A 24,457-nucleotide genomic window follows, 5' to 3' on the forward strand; every position below is an offset into this window, starting at 1 on the left:
CTGTAATATGGTCTATTGAGTTCATTACAGCCCTTGATCTGCTTTTTCTTGGCTCAAAATTGAGTCACTAGGACTGTGCTCCCACGTTCTTCTGGGTGGCAAAGAACCTGTAGAAAGTTGGGGGTTTTTTAAGAGTTCTTTTTTAAAGACACACATTTGGTTTAAATTTTCAAGTATAATGAATTCTCTCCCACACCTTGTTAAAGCAAAATTGATAAGAAGCTTTAAGACTTTATGGATTGGTTCCTAACCATTTGGTAAAAGGGTCACTTGACAAATAATGACAACAAGGGCACAAAACCACCCCCTGCTGTGAAACCTCTGTGAAAGCCATCTGCAGTCCCAGCACTTCCCCATTTACACACCCAGAAGTCTGCCTCTTCTTCTACAACCCCAGCACTGCTGCTCTTGACCATGAAGTCATTGCACCCACCACACACACTGGTCTTAGCACAGTTGTCTTGTTCAATATTACCTAACTTCTAAAATCAAGATCAGGCATTTAATAGATTCAGGGTTTTTATTAGTTTTTCCATGTGAACGTTACAATTTATAATACATCATATCTAGTTCGACCTCCAGAATGAATCTAATTTAGTACATCACGGTATTAGTAAAAACAAGCCTGATAACTGGGCTAAACTTCCAACTAGTATCTTCATACCCTTCAGACAAGGCAAGCTAGAATGTCAATCACTTTACAGACATTTAAGTAGTGTTTTCCAAAAACCACCCAGCCCCAAATTAAACTAGGAAGCGAATACAATTTAAAGCAGGAAAGATTTGGTCATCTCCCCCCCCCCCCAGCACAATTTAATTAAGAGCTATAGTTTTGCCTCATTACAGTTTTGGAATCTCGATTGAAAATCCTGGAGTCTGTTGGGATGGAATCGCACGTGTCAGTCGCTGTCTTCAGGGGCAGCTCCTTAGCGGTAGCCGGGCCCGGGCTGGGCGTAGCCCTGCGGCCCGAAGGGGGGACGGCTGCGGGCGTAGGGGTTGGGCCCGCTGGGCGGGGGGGTCATGGTGCTGCCGGGCGGAGGGGTGAAGCCGGGCCGTGGCTGGAAGGTGCCCGGCGCCGCCTGGGAGCCGCTGTAGGCGGCGGGCTGCGAGGCCTGCGTGGTGTAGGGCTGCGGGGGGAAGCTGCCCGCCGGGTACTGCGGCGGCTGCTGCGCCGGCAGCTGCTGCGCCTGCCCCGGGAAGGCGGCGGCCGGGGCCGGGGCGGCCGCCTGGCTGTAGGCCGGGAACTGCTGGGCTTGCTGCGACGGGGGCTGCTGCTGGCTGTAGCCTGCTGGAAAGGCAGAGAGCAAGGTGGGGTGAGAGACACTAAAGAACCGTGGGTGCCTGCAGAAAGACCTTTTGTTCCGAATGTTCACAGTGACAAACGCAAAACGATGCAGGAAGCACAGAAAAGGCAAACCAAGCGTGAACTGCGAGTTTTCCTGCCTTTCACATAAGCGCACGGCCGGGGTTTTGGTGCACACCGTGGCAGCACAGCACACTGACAACAGTTACTATAAAACAGTTTTCCTGTGACTGACAAGAAATAAGGAAAAAAAAAAAAAAAGTAGTCTTTTCCTCAGTATCCCACAAAAAATAGTCTTCACTGGCAAATGAGGCAAAATTCAACCCTTTTCCCAAATAAAACCTCCAAATTAAACTGTCTTGATAATACTCTCAGGGTTTAATATCAGTCATACCTGTGGTTAAATCATATGTGTTTTCAGTTTTTCAGCATTAAATATGAAAAGGTTGTGTAGAACAGAACACTTTAGCTCAAAACTTCCATTAACACATGTCCCAAATTTGATTTTTCTGTATAGAACTAGCTTCCAAAGGGAATTTCTCTTCTTGAAAATTTTAAAATGGAACAAAGTCCTTTCATGAAGACATAGCTACTTGTATCCATCATGAAACACACCTGCAGCTACTTGCAATGAAACCTCTCCAGTGACTGGAATCCTGTCAGCATTAAACACCAGACACACAAATTATTAAAAGTGCACAGCCCTAAATGGAAAGAGTAAGGGTAAGAATGCACTGCAGTAAACTCACCTTGAAACTGGGATCAAAATTTACTCATGAGACAAACCTCTGAAGGGTCCATTTTTACACCCATGTATAAATAGCCACTGTTGCCTAGTAGATCTACAAGAGTGGGAAGGGATCCTGCTCTTGGGAAGACATGGGTTTGAAAGGAGACAATACTCATGAGAACTAAAGCAACACAAACAAAAAGATCCTATGACTCAACATCTCCAAAGGCTGCTGTCAATAGGTCCTCAAAAAAACCCCTCTGTTTCTGAAGATTAATTGTGAACTAAGTTATGACAAACAGGTGCCCCAATAAGTTTCTGGTAGCATTTCATTCATAATTGACAATGATGTTAATTGGAAAGCAAAAGTCACGTTGCACTACAGCTTTCACAGGAATATCAGTAAAATAATGGATTAGATGATGGCAGGGTATGTCTAGAAAGCAAATTGGAATTCCTTTGTTTCCCCACTCAGTTTTCAAGCCTAGAGAGTCAGACAGATGCTTCTACTTCCAACAGGCTTGCTGCTGCTGGAATTATACCTCAGTACATCTGTCTCTGTGTTCTAATTACAAATGTGGGGGAGAGAAATCTGCAGAGAACGAGATACCATTTAGACACTCAAACCAATGAGATCTCACACAGTGCACAGGAACAAGGTCTGAGGCACAAACCTTTAGTCCAAGTATTCTAGGGTTCTTATCCAAGCTAAGCTTGGCATCTCTTCGTGAGCTCTGCAAATCCTCTCATCTATATAAAAATTGATGCACTCCCACTGTGCACCAAGAAAAGGTCACACTGGTTCTTGAGTCACTTAATGGGAGTCTTTTGTTTAGTTTAAGGAGGATTTTTTTTAAAACAAGGAATGATAAATGCTTTGTATCATTTTCTAAAATTATTAAGCAAAATGCAATTTGTTGCAGAATTTACTCTTACAGGTTCATCCCTAAACCTCATCTGGATTATCATTCCTAGCATACACTATGCATTCCTAGATGCCAGTTGCTTCTAAAGGAACTGAAAGTTCTGAGGTCAAGTTTATTTTGGGTGTACACCAAAGCCAGCTTTTTCGTATTACACTGCACATAAACCACTAGTGCACTAAAATATTATTCTGCTGAAAGTCTACTGGCACCTTTACTTAAGGTATAACAACAAAAATCAAAAACTAAACCAGAAAAATTATCACTTGAAAGTTTCTCTAGTATTTACAATATGTGTAATAGCCAAGGATTTACTGAATTTACTGATTTACTGACAACTGCAGTGTTTACACCAGTAAATTTTGGACACTGAAATTATTCTAGATGCCAGAAATAGGGGCCACCTTTAGACACCTTCAATATTTAAGGACGCTAAATTGGGATGTTTAGTCATTTACTTGCTAGAATCCCATGACTGCAGAATATAATCCTGAAGGCTGCTCACCCTCCAGGTGATTCACTTTGCCTGCCTTTCCAACAAAGCATTCTGCTGATTAGTAGTGACATCTGCCTTTCATCACAACCAAGCAGGACTGAACTTTGACTACATACTAACAACATAAACATCTACAGCATTCTCTTCCTGACAATTTCTGAATTGTGCTAGTTCCCACAAGGAACACAGGCATCTGGGCAGCTCAGCACCCTGACCTGCCCCACAGGGTCAGGAACTGAAGCTGATAGGGTCTGGCACTGCAGGAGAGGTCCTGCTGCAGAGCTGCTTACCTGGGTACTGCACGCCATACTGCTGCTGGGGCTGAGCCTGCGGCTGCTGAGCAGGGTAACCAGGCTGCTGGTACTGCTGATACATCTGACCTAGGGATTAAAAACGCATTTCATTGAAGCCCAGTACCCTGGTGAGTTACAGAAAATGATATCCTGACAGTTCAACATCACAGAAACAAACCCAATGACATCAAAATACAGATCTTAGTTTCTGAAACATGTTGTTCTGACTAAAATAAAGTTTATCCAAAGACTTACGTGAGGCTTACTATTGCACATTTTCAGAGGCAGCCAAAAGCTCTGCACCTTAGTTAGCACTACTCTGGTAACAGACCAGGAATCTTTAAACATCTTCATAACTGCTCCAGAACTTACACTGTAAATTAAAGTACTTCAAAAGTTAAACATGTCCTCAGATTGTCTGTTTAGATTAGGTTCTTAAGACCATTTCTGCAACCAAGTACTGTAAGCAGAGTGGTATATTATTTATGCTGATCAAATTTTCCAGATAAGTCATCCATCTCTTAGCATCGCCAAGTTTTCTTAAGAGACCCAGCGGTATACACCCAAAGCAAAAATAAAACCATACATTCTTTAAGCTTGGTAGTCCAAGTCAATGCTTATTTTTCCGACATTCACTGTTTTCAATTTCTTGGCCAGAAGAGGCAGAATATTTGTTTAGACAACCTATGGGTCCTGTTGAAGCTCTATGCTTATGCTGTTTTTCAATCTACTAAGTCTCAGTTAAAGAACAAAATCAAATATCTGCCAAAACTAAAGCTTAGCTGAACTGAAGCAGACATGGAAACTTTACTATTATGAAGTGTTACTGTACTATTATTCATCCTGCAAAGACCAGCACACTATATAAATAGACTGTAAACTCTATCTTCAGAGCTGCACCAAGACAAAAGTAACTCCACTCTGCTCCAAGTCCTCCCAGACAGATCCCTGTCCCCACTGATTTAAAGTAACTCCTCACTTCTTCCTTTATCTGCATTATTTGCAGCTGAAAGGAACAGTATTTTACAATCACACTAAGGTGTTTAGAATACTTTATATTGATGCAGTCACAATATTATTTGGTGTGCAATTACTGTGGTATGATGAGAGTGCAAAACACAAAGCTTGAAGAGAATTTAAGCCTGTTAGCTTGATAATTAAGAATTAGAAACTCAGAAAGTTCTCTTTCTGAAACTCATTTGACATGGGGACGTTCTGGGAGAATAACCAGCAGGCAGCTTGTCTTGGGATAATTCCCTACAGGCTAACAGAGACACCACACTGGCACCTGCTGGAAATAAAGGTAAAGGGCTAGCAAAGAAACATCATGGAGTTTTACCAAGAGTTTCTCAGAAGGCTTATTATCTTCTCCAGGGCTGAGGTGTTAGTGAGGAACAGAAAGGTGTTCCAGTGCCACTTAAGAAAACATTCTTAATTTACAGCCATGAATACAGCTGGAGATCCTATGGGTCTTCAGACACAGCCTTCTGTCTCCCTGGATTTTTATTCTGAAAACTAGATGAGCTACAGCATTGGTGTCTGGTTATGTACTTAGCAGTGCTTATTGCAGTGAAGGGTCTGCCAGCATTTACCATTGTTCCTGTGCACTGAAAAAGACTTTCAGTCTGATTCAGAATATAGACCATTTACATATATTCACACAACATTCTTTTCCCTAGAAGATCATGAAGTGCTTATGGGACTGAGATTTCACATGAATTTCAGCAAAGACTAAAAAAGCATCCACATCTGTATATAATTACTTCTTGTGTGTGTTCAGGACTGAATTTAGTGGTAGAAAAGCACAGGCCACAAGACACAGCATTGCACTAGAACATCTTTGCTGGACTGATTTAAATCAAATTAGTGAATGCTGAAAACTTCTCAAGGGAGGCAGCCCTTCAGTTGTATCAGCACACAAAAGTGATATTCACACATAACAACCTAATAACCAATCATAACCATCACAGCATTCACTGGCAGAGAAAAACCATTAATAAATAAACCCTGATAGACCAGAATGACTGACACATGACTGGCATCACCAGTTTACTTAGATCTTCAAAATACAGGGAAAGTGTGTGGGGGAAGCAGAGCTTGGGGTGTTTTGGGGTTTTTATGAAGTGAATTAATAATTTCAAACTGGTTTCAAAATTAGTTTCTAACAGAACATGCTGTTCACCAGCAGTGCCATTTATGTGAGCCCATCCTGTTGAAAACCTAACAATCAAAACCTACCCAAAGGTCTGGCTGGGTTATGGCTCTGTGAGGACAGCACAAGCCCCCAAATTACCACTGGAATGAGGTGCAATCAAACCCCAGTGAAGTATAGAAAACTACTCCATATTTCAAAGAAAAGTCTTTGAACACTTTGGAAAAAAATTGATAATCACACCTACATTACCCAGCTTTGGGGAGAGACTGCTGTTTACCTCATACATACAGTGCACAGCATAAGCAATGTATTTTTAATTTCTAATGAACAAAGACAAAAGTTGCTTCTGTTCTCTTCCCAAGGACTGAACCACAGAGTGAAGAAAATACAATCAACTCTTAAAAGATTGCAGTAGCAATAATAAAAACTACATAAAACTAAAAATCCCTTTATAATTAATACTGTTGCACTATACTTTCCTTGACCCAAGTTTAGAAAAATCACTACATCTGCTCTGATACATGAGCCTAGGTAACATCTTCCCCAAGAAAGGCAAGTTTCACTGAAACAAATATTTTTCCCTTTCCCTGGTGTTAGCAGCCATACAGGATTCCAAGCTAGTGTTGCTAGTGCTTTTAAGTGTTTCACTTCTTTGTTTCAGTTCCAGTTTAACACCAACACTTCTTACTTACTGTATTAAAGTAAAAAAACTAAACTCATAAAATGCAAGTTCAGTAGCTGAGAATATGGTTTCTGAACATAAAATTTTCTGGCTGCCAACAGAAGAACCTGGAGCCTTTTTTTGCAAAAGTAACTTTTATACCTAAACACCAAACTATCTCCAAGCTACAAAAATGCCTCTTGCTATGTTCTAACACTTGAGTAATAAGCAAGGAAAGGCTGAAAGCAGCAATAGAAGTGTTTCATAAGCTCTCCTGTAACCAACAGCATTCATACCTCTTTAAATATTATACATAACTACCAGCTGTTCAAATGCTCTGCTCCATCAAAGTGTTATTTATTCCCTTCAGGCAAGACAATCCAAGTTACTGTGGATACTGTGACCACCATCTCACATGTGTCTGAGCATTACATCAGTAAAGCAAGCATCAGGGGGCTCTCACTTGTGCCTATACCAGCACAGAAACAATTTTATATTATTCTTCATATGGAGGAAGAAGTAACAAAGCAGGTTATTTCACAGACAGTTTAATTCAGAAGTGTGCAGGTCTGAAGGCTCAGTGCACTTAGAAAATAGCAACAGAAGAAATTATGCCCAAATGTAGGAAACCTCAGAACAGGTAAATTGTGAGAAGCTAAACAGCATTTTTAAGGGCATAGTGCAAACAAATCTGAATACCAGAGTTAAGACCTTAAACTTTAAAGGAGAACCAGCTTTAACTCTCGGGAGTTTTAAGGAAGTACCATGCATTTAAGATGGTTACAGGGTTTAACTTGACTAGCACAGAGCCATACACAAAAAGGAAGCAGTGAAATACTAGCTTCAGGCTGTTAGATAGAAATGATGAGTAAACAACAGTTTCACACACAGTAGACAAGTCCACAAACCGTTAGCTGAGTGAAAGCTCAACACAACACACAGTGTAGGACACGAGCACAGATGCAAGCAGAAAACTACCATGAAAATTCTCTCGTGTTACACCTCCCACTCTTTCCAACAGAGCCACTGCTCCACCTGCTGTTTGTGTATGGCCCAGCACGAGCAGCGAGAATAAACGCTGCTCTGCCCAGGGGCACACACCGATTTGCAGTTTGCTATCCACTTTGGGTCTGCTCATTCAAGGCAGAATCAGCCACCATCCTTCACATCCTGCACAGCAGAAAAGCACACTGCTTACCTTCCACCTGCCCCGTCTGTGGCTGCGTGCTGGGGTAGGGTGGCTGCTGTGCCTGAACCCCCGGGGGATGGGCTGCAGAAGAGGAGGAAGTGATGCTGTCCGGCGTTCCTGATCGCTCCTCTGCTGGGGCACTGGGTGGTCCTAGGGGAGCGAGAACAAAACACAGCACATGAAATGAACACCGTGTTGAAATTAAAAACTACTAATACAAGACTCTTCCCTCGCAATGTTTTTAACGTTTTTTCCACTTCAGATTTACATGTGTGTCAAACCCAAGCTAAAACTAAGTGTGTATTTGCATATCTAAACTTTCATTTGAAAATACTGAGGGTGGGGCAGGGGGGAGGATTTTCCACCTCTCTCTAGGTCACTCCGATTTCATTCTTTTGAGGAACCTGACTCATTTGTGAGATAAAACCCTTCATGACAGCATATTTTTTCAACAGCTTCAAGTGTTAACCTTGCACACACACACACACTGAAGAGTTGCCATGTTTGGATACAACATGCACTTACCTATTTTTTCTTATCTGGAGGAAGGGTAAAATGTTGCATGGAACTATCCAAATGGATTAGCATCTTACTGTGAAACACATGGACCAGGCCACAAAGTGTTTTACTGATAGTTAAAGAGCATGTGAACAGAAAACCTCCAAAGAGGTGTTAAAATTACACTCCCAGACAGGATATGGCAGGCTTCAGTCTAAAAGCAATTGTCTACTCTGCTAATTCTGAGAATATTCCATCTGACACCCAAAGACAGCAAAGAAACTGGGAATTCAGATTTTCTCTACATTAGTAAGAAGTCCTGAAACACATGTGAACAAATATAATATACTGCAATTTAATGCAAAATATTTTGTTAGAAAGAAGGGAGTTTAAAACTGGATCTTTCCAACTGTATGAATGCTAAGAGACACTACTCTCAAATACACATTTTACATTAAGCATAAGTACTAGAACTGCTGCCAATTTGTTTGCAATTTTACATAGTTATATTTACACAGTATAAATATGCATCCAACAAGCCCCTAATTGTGTTTTCATGTCAACCTTATTAGGGGAAAGTTAATTAAATCTGCCTACTACTTGATTTGCATGTATATACATAACTGCAGGATTACAGCTTTAGAAGTGGATTTCTTATACCCTGCTTAAATGGTCCTCTGTGGAGCTCTCTGTACGTTCAAAGAATGGTCAAGTCATTTCACTCTCTCAGAACAATTATGGAGATACAAATTTTGAAGTATCACTGATCAAAACATTAACTGACACTGACAAAACCACTCATTCAAAAACTAACTTAAATTTTCTGCCAGTTGTGCTTCACTTGCTATTGCTTACCTGTTTAGATAGCCCATTGCCAGTTCTCAAGTACCATCTGGTTTGTAAAAGAACCATGCTGTGACAATATCCAAAATGTGCCATGAAGGAAGAGATCACACAATAGGCCTGGTCCACAGACCAGAACTTCATATTGAAGTTAACCACTGTCTGTGGGTACAACTTTGGATCCTGCACAGTCACAATCACGCAGTGCAGATCTGCTCCTTTTACTCCACACTTTTGCCATGGCAGCCATACTGGAAGAACAAGCCCTAGTTGCTACTGGTTTGCTCATTTGTATCATAACTTCACACATCATACAAAACTCACTTGCTCTGGAGTTGAGAGTACACAGCAAATCCTGCCAGCTAACAGCAGTTTCATTTGCATGTTTCAATGAGCCATTAAACATTGCCAGGCCCACACAGGTTCTATGCAAAATCACTTCCCTAAGTTCTGCATCACACTGCTTATCACATCCTACATTGCTTTTCTAGCTTCAGTTATCCTGTCTCAAGTTGACAGCATTCAGTTTAGTATAATCAGTTTTCATACACTTAGAATTCTATAACAAGGGCCAACAGTCCTCCAGCTCTTCAAAAATATATATAATTCAGACAAGTATGTAATTGCTTTCTGTTAACAGTGAAAAAGTTGGTTCTATCTACTTCTAAAATGAAACAGAGAAAAGGTGGGATCATACAATACATTATGAATGGCCTAAACAGTAGAAGCACAAGCCAAGAACATGAACTGCAAGATCAAACCTTAAAGCAGAGCAGTGAGTTCTTCTATCACTGGCAGATACCAATTTAGTCCACACAATAGCTTTAAATAATTCAAATAAAAAAACTGAAGCCATTTTCTACTCCAGGCTAAAACACAATGCTAAAACCAACAGCAATATTTCAATATTTTGTATACAAAAGTTAGCACACAGATACAACACCTTAACACAGCAAGTTTTAGAATTCTGAAAAGACATAGCGAACACAGAATACAGCTTAACGCATCCAACATACAAATGGCTTTGATACAAATCAAAACGGGAGTCATTGATTATGAACAGGTTTGGCTTTCCTTTTCACCAGCCACATCCTTACCTGACACCTGATCATCTGTCAAGCCAAAGGCTGACATGACATTCTTGCTGATTTCATCCTGGTTCTTTAGCGGATCGAATGCAGACATGCTCGCTGCTATAACTTGAGTGGATGGCTTAACATTACCGTCAGCAGCAGCAGGCTTTTCGTCCCTACCATCTACAGCATCTACAAAGCAAAACGCCAGTTACAGCTCTCCAGAACTGAAACACCAGCACATACACACACACACACACACACACACTGGGGGCTCTGTCAATTTAACTGCTGAAATCTGCACGGCAGGGTAACTGTGGAGAACCACTGATGTGTCTGAAACTGGGAGGGATCACAAAGCTTGGGTTTCTTTCACAGTTATGTAAAGATATACTAACACTGTGGACTATCAATATAATATATCATGTGTTCTGAAACTCAAGGGCATAAAACTCCTGCCTCAAACAAATGAATTGCCCACAAGGAATTCAAAATTAGGAAAACATACAGGATAGTTCCAACTTATTATGGGGTTTTATCAGCTGCAGTTTCTGGTTTGTACTCTACCTTTCTCCACTAATTTTTCCTAAGCTGAAAGGTGAAGTTGAGATCTTTGCAACAGGTAACTGAATTGCCCACAAATGCCTTACCTAATAGTGCTACATCTTCTGTTAAAAGCAAACAACTACAGATAGATACAGACTGGCTAGTTTTGTTTACACTCTTACATCATCACTCTAACCACCTTCCAAATAGTTTGTAACCAGAATCCATGGTATTCCACTGAAATTACTAATTGTATATACTGTAGAAACTGGGCTGGGATTTTTTAAGCAACAAAAGCAATAAAATTTCAAAGTGCAAATACAAAAGTAACATTTCCTAAGAGGCAAGCTGATGTTCTTGGTTCACCTCTTTACTCAGAGCTCTGTACTTCAGGACTTTGAGTCATTATTTTCTGTGTCCAGCTTACCTAAACTCTGAAGTGAAGCACACAGAGATACAATATTTGCAGTACAACTGCCCTAAGCTAGGAGATCAATACCTCAAAACTGTGAGAATAAGACTTTCTTTCCCACGTTGCCCTCCCCCAAAAATCCTTTCCCACCCTACCTGCACCCTTGTGCTGCTTACCCTGAGACAGCTCTGATGCTGGTCTGAGCGCAAAATGTGTGGATTCAATTTCCTAACCTGGCAAAAAAAGTGGATATAATTTTGGCTGAATTCACTTCTTACTGTATTAGTGAATCAAACTTGCTTAGCAACACAAGATAAGCACCAGAGCTAGCCCAAAGTAAGCAGAGGGACTACTCAACTGCAAGCAAGAACTCTTCAGCAACAACAAACTATTAATTTGGCTAAAAGCCCTCTCAAAACATTGCTGGGGTTCACAGCTGTTAGTTACAGTGTTTTTGTACATTGCAACAAAACCTTGGATTCTGAAGTTTCATTCCTAAGTTAGTTCAGTGCTTTACTCCAGATACCTCGAACAAAAATTCTGTCTCAGAAATAACTAAAGCATTAGGGCCATCAAGAAACAATTAAGAATGATCTATGTTTCACTTTGTAAACAGCGCACCACTCTGCAAATCAAAGCAAACAACGCTCTGCCAGGCTGCCTACCACTCTCAGGCAGGTTAGTGGAAAGCCCTGGATCCGCTGGTGGCTCTAAACAGTCCAGTAAACGATTGACTTTATTGCGCAGTTCTATCAGCTCTCGGCGCAGGTACTTCACCTGGTTAGATTCTAGCGGTCTTGGCTGCCCATTCACTGCAAAACAGCAATGAGATAAACTTAATACTGTAGTAACATCCAGTTTTGACATCCAATCTAAGATGACAAAAAAAATTCCAACTTTTACTTGCTTGTAGCATCATCATCCTTTGCGGAGTTTAAAGTGACAAAGTTTAGGCTGAACTCATTACTGTTCCTTTAATATAATCTTGGTTCAGCAAAAGCTACAGCACCAAAGCAAAGTCCACAGTGAGTGTCTGCATTGTTTACTCATTTCCCTGAATATACCCTGAATGATGCAGTGGTTCTGGAAAGCTGTCCCTTTAGAACCAACATAGCACACACAACACTGCTGCAATTCATGAATATGATCAGTGTTTAAGTTAAAGGCTTGGAACTACATGCTAAGTTACCTATAGTAGCCTGAAAATAAAGAACTTTTACACAAAGGCTAAAGGATGTTAAGATCTATTCAGCTCCAAGCAAGTAACACTAGTTTGGAGCAGTGTACCACTGTGAGGTGTGTCAGCTTCAAACTCTCATGCACCTGTGAAGAAAACCCCACAAATGCTGGAGAGTGGAGGAGAACACGGAAAAGAGCACTAAGAAAGAAAGAACCACTGATCACATGTATATGCACACATGCCAAATACTTTGAGGAATCTTATAAAAAGCGGTAGTTTCAGTTTCCATTAAGTTTGGAAGTCTCATGAAAAACATCACGAGAAAACAAATATCATGTATTAACACAGCAGTTCCAACTTACTGATTGCATTTTCTTCACCTTCTGAGGTGACAAATTTAAAGGTTTTTGTACCTCTCACTGAACTCCACTGCCTGAATTTTAATAAACATTATTTAAAAGAAATAGAAAAATACAGTTTTTTTACTTACCAAACAATGTCAGCTTAAGTATCCTACTGCATTGAATGGCAAAGGAGAGATCTGAGCTATCAAAAATTGTTATAAGATCTCCATCTGAAAAGAAGAAGAAAAAGTTACATTAAATCATAGCCTATGACTACTGAGCTTCACATCAGGACAGAAGTCTTCCTTCATTACTCAAAAATAACTTTCCCTATTTGATTGCAAAGTCACTAGGAAAAAATGTTTACAATTTTAGTACAAGAATCAGTGTGCAGAGAAATCATGCACAGAAAATAAGACAGAAGCGTGACTGGCTTCAAAAGGGAATCTGCTGACATTAGCCCTTTGATGTTCCATACAGCTCATCATTCTTTTATGTTTACATACAGGATGAAATCTTAGAGCTAAGAGTTCACAAAGTCCAACCCCAGGAAGAACGATGCTACCAGTTAAAAGTGAAATGCCTATGCCAAGTGGCTGCAGAACTGTGCTGTTCGTGAACACACAGGATTCAGACAAATGGCATAAGCCAAACCCAATTCCATTTAAAAAAACCAAAATAAAATTTCGAATGTCTAGAACATTTCCTCAGGTTATATTCAGAATATGAGTTGCAAGACTATTACTATTCCCTTGCTGAAAAACAAAGTTCATGTATAGAAGTGAACAGTAAAGATATCTCTCAGCTTTAACACACAAATAAGTATGAAGACACAAAGATGCCAAAGTAGTCAGAAGAAAACTTCTCTCAAACAGGAATTCAACACAAAGTCACAACTCTTAGGCATGGATTTCCTTCACATCATGTGTCAGAGGATCCTAATGAATGTGCACATTGCCATCTGTCACAGGAACTTTATTAAAACTCGATGGGATCATTTATTCCTAAGATACAAAGGGCCATGCACAAAGCACTGATCACCTTTAATTGTATGAATCCTCAAAAGAGATACCAAGTTCCCATCAAGTCTGGTCTCTCATCATTTTTAAGTTGAGTCAAGGAAAGCTATGTTAACATTTTTGCTTACTCAACAAAATCACAACTAAAATAAGACTACTGTCTTTGGCAGGACAGATCTTCTGATGTTTAACATATTCAACAGGTAATTCATAGCTTAAATGAAGCCAAGCTAAGCAGTGCAAAGGGAAGAGTGGAGCACATTATCAGGATAACGCGTACTGGCACAAAGGGATAGCAGGAACACTTCCTGCCTGAGCAGTCTGATGACTGGGAACTGAGGTGAAAAACCACCTAGTGAAGTTTCACCTTGAAAAGCAACAGTGTTTAGATAAATGCCACACAGTTTGGAACAAAGCCAAACCCCAGGGGCTGCCCAGGCTCCTCCACAGAACACTGTAGCAAGGGGGCTCTGTGGACAGACACAGGAACATGTTTTCTGTCACAGATTGCTGTCTAAAAATCCTGAGTGTATATAAATTCCTCACACATTGGTGACAAGGGAAAACTGCATCTAAGTTACGGTAAAAATTTTCAATTAAATTAATGCTTCAGCATGAATAGTCATAAAACACATGATACCAACTCAAAAACAGCTCAGAATTTGAAGAACTACATATTCTAATTTTGTCATCCCTGACTACAAGTAACATCTCTGCACTGGAAGGTTTTCTTAAGTAAGTACTATTAATAACACCTCACAGTGCCTGTCAGTCTTCAAAGAAGGCGCTTTCTAACAAAATTAAGTTACAAACACTAATAAAGTGATGGCATATAAAATAATTTTCAAGTTTTCCTGAAAGAAATCCTGTTGCCTCCCAGGATTTTTTTATCTGTTTTTACTTTCACAATCTCAAAAGACATCTGTTGATAGCAGTATCAGTCATGGATTCTCTGAGTAGAGACTGGAAAGTCTCCAGAAACGAGGGCTCCAAACCCCACCAGGCAGGCAGCCTGCTCCAGTGACACACTGCCCTCCTGGCCAAAACTCATGCTCAACCTCTCAACCTGCAATTTCTGGCTGCTGCCATCCGGTGCTGCTGCAAATTGTTCACATTCAATGGTCTTCGCAACTCCCTTTCCACTGGCTCTGCCCTCAGCCCCCTCTGCAGCACAGTGAACAAGGCCAGCTCCCTCCAGGGCTCCGTGAAGGCCACCTGCACAAAGTCCCTCCCTGTCCTCACCACATCCTGCTGGGCCCCTCTGCAGCTTCTCCACATCTTTTTGACCCAGAGTGCATACATTAAAAGCGAGCACAGACTCACTGGTAACCACCCCACCAGTGCCAGGAGGATCAGTGTCCCTGTTTGCCATTATGATCCATAACAGGACTTGGACAATCAGACTTTTAAAAAAACAGTTAAAAAGACTTTTTTTTCTTTGGCACTAAAGGGGGGTGTGATGAGGGTGCTCCCTTCAACCCTAACACCTTCTTCAGCTTTTCTGTAACCTTTCCTAAATGCTGATAACAAAATCCAACACTGTCTTAACACAAAGTCCTTTTATTCCTTATTATCATGGTAACACAATAAATAATTACTTCTCTTAGCAATCCATAGCATTGGCAAACCATCCTTTGATGCTCTTCTGTCACATCAGTCAACACTCAGATTCACTGCCTGAACAAAGATGCATGTTCAAAACAGTCTGTCCTGCACAGTGAAATGAAAATGCACATCAATACACATGGTTTACATGGATTAATGTCACCCAGAAGAACTGGGATCATTCCATCTTAATTCTCCCTCACTTATTTTAACCTTTAGGTTGAAGGCATTAAGAAAAATGAATAAATTTTCTATTTGAAATTGTCACAGGAAAAAAAAGGCTCAGAAGCACCAAGGACAGAATCTTGTTAAATGCATGAAGTCAGTTCTATGATTCCTATTGGCAGCCACCAAGTTATTATCCAAGTATATGTTAAGATTCATAAGGTATATGCCAAGCCACAGAAATATCTGACAATTTAAGTATATTAGATTTAGCAGAAAAAAAAATCATCCTAAGGAATGCCAATGAAGCTTAATTCCTGTTACCATGACACAGATAGAATTAAACAATGTTAATTCTTTTCTATTGTAAAATAGAACAGACTTTCCTTTATCTTCCCTACTAATCTTGTTATTTTTAGAACTTTTCTTTCTCATTTTTACAAGGGACACAGCTTTCCTTTTCTACAATTTCCCATGTATCACATTCTCTGCTATGCCAATTATTTTTTTCTTTCTATAAACTAGTGACTCCCTTAACTAATCACCGGACTGCAAAGTATTTTAGCATTAATGCCACATCACCATGATGTATTTCAACCTTGATGACATTAGAAATCTGCCTCATTCCTTTGCCCTGACAGCTGTTTCCTCATCTACTAAGCTTCATTATCTACTAGACTTATCCACCCTTATATTTCTCATTCAGTCCATTTTTGAAAAAACAAAAACAAACCACAAAACCCCACACAATCAAAAACCAAACTACATCAAAATGTAGTTTTCCTCCACTCTGGTAAATTTACCAAAGGCTGAGAGATTACTAACTAGCACAGCAGCTTCAATACATGCAGTATGAGGAAACAATCTTCTATTACAAGGCAATGAAGAACAAGAGCAAAAAAAAAGGCCAGTCTCACATTACACCCTCTGTTTTAAATTCAAGCATGACTTAAAAAAAAGTGAAGTTCCTGTTATTGGATCTATAGGGCCTTTTAGCATGAGTAACTCAGTAATCTGGAGTGCTTAAGATGCAGTTTTACTCTTTGATTCATACAAATTCACTGCTGGCAGTCCTCATTAGTTTGTCTGGGGTTGGGGGTTTTTTAGCTGACATTGGGTTTTGTGTGTTCAAGGACTTTACGCAGGACATGAAAAATGTTTCACATCTAGCAGAGTAATTTCCTTAGCTCAGGACTTTGAAAGCTTGAATATAAAACCTGACTTCACAAAGCAGCATTCAACCTGAGGCTTCTTTTCTCTGGTAATTAATAAAAGCACCACATAACCTAAAAAAAATGTAGCCATATGGAAGGGTTGATGAAGCATTCTTCGAACACTCAAAGACTGTGCACAGGAATTTGGACAAGACACAGATAGAGGTTGTGGAAGTAGTGGACATCATTAGATCAGTTTAAGATATCTCCCTGTAACAGATCCAGACAAGCATTCCTGCAGGTCTGGGGGGATAAATAACAAAACTGAAATAGGTAAAATGTACATATTCCAATGCAGCTAATGACTGAAATAGATTTAAAGAAAAATTTTAGCGTAGTTGAAATGAAGTTAAGGATATAACAGCTCACATATGACAAGCAAACTGAAGCCTTGTTAACCTTTTCCTTGATCATTTGCAACTACATCTGATATTAAGAACATTTATTTGTTTGTAGTACTGATGATCAGCTAGCACAGCATACCCTGAAATCACAGTGGAATAGTACAGTACATTCTGTGTGGTGGGTTATCCCTGGCTGGATGCCAGGTACTCACCAAAGCCACTCTGTCACTCCCCTCCACGAGTGGCCAGGACAGAGAACACACAGTGAAAGGACAAGATATGAGGTAAGAACAGGGAGAGATTACAAATCAGTTATCGTCATGGGCAAGACAGACTCAACTTGGGGAAATTAACTGAATTTATTAACAGCCAAAATCAGAGCAGGGTAATTCACCTTTCAACCCCTCCTTCCTTTCCAGCTCTATCTCCTCCTCCTCCGGTGGTGCAGGGGCACAGGGAGTGAAGGTTGTGGTTTCTGCCACTGCTCAGGCAAAGGAGTCCTTCCCCTGCTCCCACCTGGGGTCCCTCCCATAGGAGAGTCCTCCACGAACTTCTCCAATGTGAGTGCACCCCACTGGCAAACAGCTCTTCAGGAGCTGCTCCAGCACGGGTCACTTTTCCATTGGGAGCAGCCTGCTCCTGCATGGGCCCCCCACAAGTCCTACCAGGACACCTGCTTGAGCATGGGCTCCTCTACCCATGGGTCCTGCCAAGAACCTGTTTTAGCACAGGCCTCCCACGGGGTCCCAGCCTCTTCTCAGGCATCCAGCTGCTCTGGTGCAAGGCTCCTCCACAGGCTGCACTTCCATGCAGGTGCATCTCTGCCCTTCCATGGGCCTCTATGAGCAGCAAGGGCACATTCTGCCTCCCCATGGTCAGCACCACGGGCTGCAGGGGAATCTCTGCTCTGCTGCCTGGAGCACCTCCTGTCCCTCCTCCACTGACCTTGGTGCTGCAGAGCTGCTCCTCTCACCTACTCCTGCTCCTCTCTTCTCTGGCCAAAACTACATCTGTACTATAACTTTTTTCTTTCTTTTTTCCATATGTTACCACAGAGGCACTACCACCATTTCTGACTGATTTAGCCTTGGCCAGAGGCACGTCTGGCTTTGGCCTCCCTGTAGCCCCCCCACTACCAACACCTGCCTGTGCAAACCAAATACAATTCTGAAACAAAGAAAACTAAAAGTAAAAGCAGGAAATCTCTAGACTGTGAAAGACAACCAAAGAATGAAACTGTAGTTACTGTCTCCATCATACACCATTATCTTATCTTATTCTGAATAAAACAGAGTAGTATACACTAAAAACCCCAGAGCACCATACTTAAAGCACAGATAAGAATGCAAAAAAACCCCAAAGTAACTCAAAGATTTAACCTAATGAAAAAGCATCCAATCTCCTTTCACCTTTCTCATTTCAGAAAGAAAAAAAATGTGGTAAGGGGGAGAACAAAACCACCACAAATGCACAGAGCTCCCTCTCACTAGAGATCAAGACCCAAAATATTGGTCAAGACCTACACTACTTACAATTTTGATAAGCAGCATCTCAAAAGCTTCATGCACATCAAAAAATTGTCTCAGAGCTATTCAAAGTGAAATTTTATTGCTTAGATATATGAACAAAAGTTGACATTTTAGACAGCACAGGCAGCACTGAAGTTTCCTAAGGCTATTAAGAAAAAAGAACCTAAATGCTTCAGTAATGTGGCACGTTTTACTGTGCAACAGCATAATCATCAGTCTTTAAGAGACTTTGGATTTTATCTCTTTATTCCAGGTTTCATTTTATGAACACCATCCCTCTGTCCCAAATTAAGTAATTTATCCATGTCCCATTGACATTCAAAGAGAAAAAGTCGTCCAGTCACAACTTTCTGCCCCTGTGCATCTCAGATAGGGTTCTCTTCATTCTGTGGAAGTCCTGAAGGTTATGTTTGTTTTAACACTAATGATCAATATTTTCTTTGGAACAACCAATGTGCAACAGATTCAAATGGTCCCAGAGTGGAAAGATGACTTTTAATGCACATTTGAAGTAAAAATTATTTTTCTAATCTTTACTGATGGAGAAAAACATTCAAGAATTACTACCACATAAATCAAGTTTTCAGTCTTACAAGAACTTGTGTTAGGTCATACATGTTTATTCTCTTTTCACCTTCAAACCCACTGAAAAAAAAAATGTTTAACCGAGTTAACAGAAGAGAAAACAGCAATCAACTTCTTGCAACAGCAAAAAGTGCACTTTCAGAGAGGAAAAAAATTGAGGAAATATCTCAGAAACAACACTGAAGAAATGCTGTTACGAGAGCACAACAAGAGATACAGCTTCTAGTGTCTGATTAAACAGACTTCACAAGAAATCACTTGCATTTGCCCATGACATTGGACAATTGTGAAAGGTGAATTTCAAAGTTTCTATCCACAGATAAACTGTATCAGAGCAACAGAAGTCAACTAAACCTCAACAGCAGTAATTAAACCTTACCTTCATCTTTGTATTTTATTGTGACTTCATCATTGCTCAGAAGTTTTCCTCTAAAAACTCTTTGCATCATTAGCACCAATTCATCATAGGTGATATCTTCATTATGGATAGGGATTCTCCTAATGTCTTCTCCCAGCTGAGCTTTGATGATCAGCTTCCCACTTAAGTCCAGCTGCCCATTCATGGTGGATTCCTTATGGCCTGCAGACCTGTCAGCAGTAAAACATCAAGAACATTTCAGAAAACTGAACTGTTAGTCATTTTAATCTATCTGATGACAGTTCTGAAGCTTTACATTATCACCTTATTCGATTACTTTTACATGTCCTCCTATTATGAAAAAGAACAAGTGGCTTTTTTTTTTCTTTTAAGAAAAGACTGCCAGAACAAATATCTTATCTCAAAGATTTCAGGCTGTCAGGTGGCTTTACTTAGGGGATCAGGCTGAATCATGTATTATTTCCTGAATAAATAAGTGCAGAGCTAAACATTGGTTTTATGGATGAACAGAACTCACTGAGGGTTCCTCTCCAGAAAGGAAGATACACAGTTTTTTAATTTTTAAAAATTTGGATTGGGATATTTTAACCAAGATTTTAGACTTCTAAAAGCAGCTCAATAGACCACATATTAGCTACTCACTGGACACCACACACGGTCAGAACAGTCTGTTACTCTCAGTGTTTCAAGAGGCTTCAACTGAACAGGATGTGCAACAAAGCCATCCTGTGTCCCAGCAGCACACAGCATATACTTCTGTTACATCTTTAACATTTTATGTAAGAAAGTTTTAAAATTACCACTTTGTATGAGGCATCTCATACTTAAAAACATAAAGGTTTTACATTTAAAAATCTGAAACTGCAGCAAAGTTACATGACAGAGGAATGAGAGGGGGAAAAAAAAACACAAAAAGAGATCCAGGATGTTCATCAAATGTCCCCTCCTATTTTCACTGCTCTGGAGAAGGCCAAAACAATAGATCTGGAATGAGGAGCAACTAAAGCAGCAGTTATCTTAACATCTGAAGTACAATAACTGGAGGCCTTAAACACAGGCAGCCCATATCCAAATGAAGATTTCTGAAGCCACGTGCAGCCACGTGTTCATTCTCCTGTGCAAGAAGAACTCTCAGAGATGTGCAGCTAGTTTTCCTTCACCTTTAAGGGTGTTGTAACACAGTGCCTTATAAGGAAAATGAATTTCGCTACAGTCAGTCATTTTTAAGGTACTGTACTGAAAATTCTCTCCTACCAGAAACAAGACACTCAGCTAAAGCCTTTAATACATTCCTTGATGGACCTGTATATATTTAAGTCTATTGTTTCAGTGGCAATATTTTACAATAAAAAGATGCAGTATAATGCTATCTTTAGATTGCAATTAAATTTCGGGGGGCTGGTTGGTAATTAACTTTACATAAAGCAAAGATTTCAGGCAAAGCCCTTTTTTAGCCCAAAAAGATACAAGCAATTATTGAACAACCTCATCACACATAAGAGGAGGTAGGTGGATACAGCCTAATTGCAGGGAAAAGGGACCTGCAATCAACACAGCCACCTTGCTGCTGAGGCACTGTGATGAAACTGTGAGGTTTATAGTATTGTTAATGCTCACTAATGCATTATTCAGGTTTTGCAACAGAGGAGTCTTGACTGCAGGCACATCAACCCAGCCTAATTCACTTTAAATTAGATTTAAAAGCACAGGGTTTTGCACAGGTTGGTTGGTTGTTGGGATTTTTTTTTTTTTAATTTAAGCATTAAAAAATAAAACAGTATTGACCCACAGGTTTCCTTTCATCTCCTTTCCAAAAACATACATTCATTATTACCTTGTCTGTGTTAGTGATGCTGGATTAGTGGACAGTTTTCCCACTTCACTTCAGGACAGAGTCAGGATAAGCCGCCATGCACTGTCAGTGAACAGCAAGCTGCACCAGAAAATAAACACATTTACAGTCACACTGCCCTAGAAAGACACAATTCACATCCATCTTTCACTTCAGAACATCTCAGTGAATATACCAAATTAAAAAGGCCCTTGCTTTATCCATCATTTTACCATCAGGTTTACCCTTTTGCGCATTGCTGAATTTGCATTTATCTAAAACAGATCTTGAACAAGACTTTTAATTTTGTAATACAAGATTTTTATTTTTCATATTTTCTAATGGCACGTAGGAATTCCCAACAGTAATGTATTCCTTTTCAGGACAGTCTCCAAGAGATAATTTAGCATACAGAACAGCCCAACAGGGAACACATCTGGCTCCTCCCTCTGACCCATGGGTGTACCCTACTGTAATTCCTCTCCCTCACATGCACAGCCAATCAAAAACCCATAATCTGATTTTTAGATGATTCACTGCTAACCAGAGAATAAAAGTAGGTTCCCCTTTATCCACAAAAGCTGGGCTTTCCAGCTCTCCTCTTTCAACTCAGCTGGAAATAAACTGGAACATCCAGGATGAAGGCAAAGAACAAGCAAACCCCAGAGAAGAACCAAAGCCACTCTCTGGTTCTCAAAGGCTGTCAGCTGCTCCTCTTTAAAAAGGGCTGTGCCTGCTCCTGACAGTGAGAGACTGTTGTGACACACTAAGCAGAGCAACAGGAAGAGGCTACTTTTCTGATGCCTCACTCACAGTTTATGAAATGAGTAAGGCATGAAGGTAGAGCCCCTTTCAGCCCAGACCTGCCACAGCTCCAGCTGAGCTCACTGCACTGGACAAAAACGGGATACAGACAATGCATCTAGGAGTTCATTTAGTCCCCCCCTCAAGTTGCTTAAGCATTAGGGCTGGGCACTGGTTTTGCTTCTTCAGCATTACAATATTTGTTACTCAGGAACTGTTAACAGTAACAATTCCACTCCACATGCAAGTTCTAAACATACACATTTTGGTGGACACAGCTGAAGTCCTTTCAACAGATTGAAGCCATCACTTGTATCTTTGTGCAAGGAAAGGAGTTACTGTAATGCCTTATTTACCAGCATTACTCAGAAACCTGCTGTCCATCAATGGCTAGGGAAAGGTAGCAAGAGAACATTTAAATTAACTTTCTTTCGGTTCAGCTGTTCTCCATTCTGCTTGAAAGCGTCCAGATTTAAAGACACAGATTCTGAACATTGCAGCTGCTTGCAACTGTTACAGAAAACTATGTGAAATATTCAAATCACTGAATTACACAGCACTAAAGCTTTTTCCCCTCACTGTGACACAGCTGAATGGATGACTCCATCGAGAGAGTTTTTCAGAGAATACACTCAGAACGCACACTAATGAGCTTTTAAACAAAATCAGTGTGTGTCTGCTTTCCTAGGGCGGGGAGGGGAGGAACCAACCAACCAAAAAACATTTATGTCTCCATGTTTCAGCCAAAGATTGCTTCCCAAAAGAATCACACTGACATCTTTCTAACCTGCCTGGAATACCGCTTGCATTTTGCAGGTACAGACTTTTCCTCCTCTCCCAGCTCACTTTCTATTCACATCATGCGTTAGTCTAGGTGGTGCATGTGGACAGGGACCGCCCAATCTAGGCCAGTCACTTCAGGATCCCCTCTAAAACCAGTATCTCATCACCACGTTGTATTTATTTTACTATCCTTTCTGCACAGCAGCAGAAAAAAACAGTCTTGCCCAGGCAAGGGAAGGACAGACGCTCCTGCTTCATTTTTTCCTGTCAAAACAGGGTTAAGGATCGGGGTGAAGCCGACAGAAAGCAGGACTGCTTCCCAAACGTCACCCGAGAGAGAGCCATGAGTTTTCCCAAGACAGGTGGGGGGGTGACGCGAGGGAGCAGAAAGGAGAAGAGCTCTCTTCGGTCTTCTTCAGTTCCCAGACGGGCAGGCCCAGCCCAAAGGGGAACAGAAGTCGCAGCCAATCCCTGCCGGGCAATGAGGACCCGGCAGCTCCCGTGGCTCCCGAGGAAAGCGGCTGGGTGACCCAGGGGACACCCGGCCGTGCGGAGGGAGGGATCCCGGATCTCCCGCTCGCCCCGGGCCCAGGAGGCCGCGGGCGCTCTCCGCCGCCCTCAGCCGCGGCCGGGGGCACATCAGGGGTCTCCCGGCCCCTCCCCCAGGGGCCGCGTCGCCTCTGGCACCGGGGAGCGATGGGGGCGGGGGAGAGAGGAGGGGGCGGCCGGCTCACCCCGAACCCAAAGCTGCCCTTCTCTCCCTCCTTCCCGCCGCTGCCCCCGGGAGCATCCCCCGCTCTCTTACTCTGGCTTCTCCGCCGTCCCGCCGGTGCGGCCCCCCCGAGCAGCCCCGCGCGAACCCGGGCACGGCCGCCGGCGCCGCCGCCCGTACGTGGCAGGGCAGAGAGAAGGGGCCGGAGCGAGGCCGGGCCTGCGCGAGCCGCGCGCCTGCGCGCTCCGCCGCGCGGGGCCCGCCCCCTCCCGGCCGCAATGGCGGCCCCTCAGTGCCCGCCGCGGCCCTTCAGCGCTGCCCCGGCGGGGCCGCGCTCTGGCAGAGGGCTTCTTTCCAAATACCAGCCTTGGCCTTCGTGGGCTGGCGGTGCTCACAGAAAAAAGGGGCCGTAAAATTCCCCTGTACTTGTCAGACACTCACAGACAGGAGCCATTCATCCTTGAACGGTCGCATCCAGGCATTCATTACTATCGTACCCTCACACACTCTCGCACGCTTTCACACTCCCTTGTCTCGCATTCAAAGCTTGTCCCCCTAAGAGCGAAAAAACATGAAGCTACAGCTAATTTCCTAAGTTTTGTCCATGGAAGGTGCGGGAATGGATTCCTAAGGGTGCCTCTCGCAGAGCTACTGGAGCTGGAGCTCGTGTTCCTGTGGGATGTGTGGCGTTTCTGCTGCCCGTGCTCGTTTGGCAGTGGAGGCACTCTGTGCTGGTTCCTACGAGAGAGGCGCCTGTACAGAGCTACCTAAAGAACAACTGTGCTTAGTTATTTCCTGCATCTAAAGATGCCTTTGGAAAGACACCACGTCATTTAATATC

The 24,457-nt window shown here is 41.8% G+C and overlaps 1 protein-coding gene across 4 annotated transcripts; it reads right to left on the bottom strand.

Annotated features, from left to right (window-relative positions):
- Positions 1-501: 501 nt before the first annotated feature.
- On the bottom strand, positions 502-23,845 carry TFG (trafficking from ER to golgi regulator). 4 transcript variants are annotated; one of them, XM_066175187.1, is made up of 9 exons: positions 23,710-23,842; positions 21,321-21,419; positions 19,487-19,695; positions 12,793-12,876; positions 11,788-11,934; positions 10,189-10,356; positions 7,760-7,900; positions 3,743-3,832; positions 502-1,285 (listed from the first exon to the last, which is right to left on the bottom strand). In XM_066175187.1, the coding sequence occupies exons 3-9, from the start codon at positions 19,668-19,670 to the stop codon at positions 927-929; spliced, it is 1,173 nt and encodes a 390-aa protein (XP_066031284.1). In that variant the 5' UTR covers positions 19,671-19,695; positions 21,321-21,419; positions 23,710-23,842; the 3' UTR covers positions 502-926. The 4 variants fall into 4 exon arrangements, with proteins under 4 accessions (XP_066031284.1, XP_066031283.1, XP_066031286.1 ...); XM_066175186.1 differs by having other exon boundaries at positions 502-1,288; positions 23,710-23,841; XM_066175189.1 differs by lacking the exon at positions 10,189-10,356 and having other exon boundaries at positions 502-1,288; positions 23,710-23,845.
- Positions 23,846-24,457: the final 612 nt, after the last annotated feature.

This window comes from Chamaea fasciata, unplaced genomic scaffold, assembly GCF_029207755.1.
Source record: "Chamaea fasciata isolate MVZ Bird 193981 ecotype frontalis unplaced genomic scaffold, bChaFas1.0.hap1 SCAF_2, whole genome shotgun sequence".
NCBI lineage: Eukaryota > Metazoa > Chordata > Aves > Passeriformes > Sylviidae > Chamaea > Chamaea fasciata.

What these genes read in the sequence shown, in the direction of transcription:
- TFG (XM_066175186.1), bottom strand. Translation starts at nt 19,670, where the DNA reads ATGAATGGGCAGCTGGACTTAAGTGGGAAGCTGATCATCAAAGCTCAG. An exon ending in CACTAACCTGCCTGAGAGTG is followed by an intron (nt 10,357 to 11,787) that starts GTAGGCAGCCTG and finishes TTTGCTTTGTAG; the next exon opens with ATGCTGTAGATGGTAGGGAC. An exon ending in ACAGACGGGGCAGGTGGAAG is followed by an intron (nt 3,833 to 7,759) that starts GTAAGCAGTGTG and finishes TTTAATCCCTAG; the next exon opens with GTCAGATGTATCAGCAGTAC.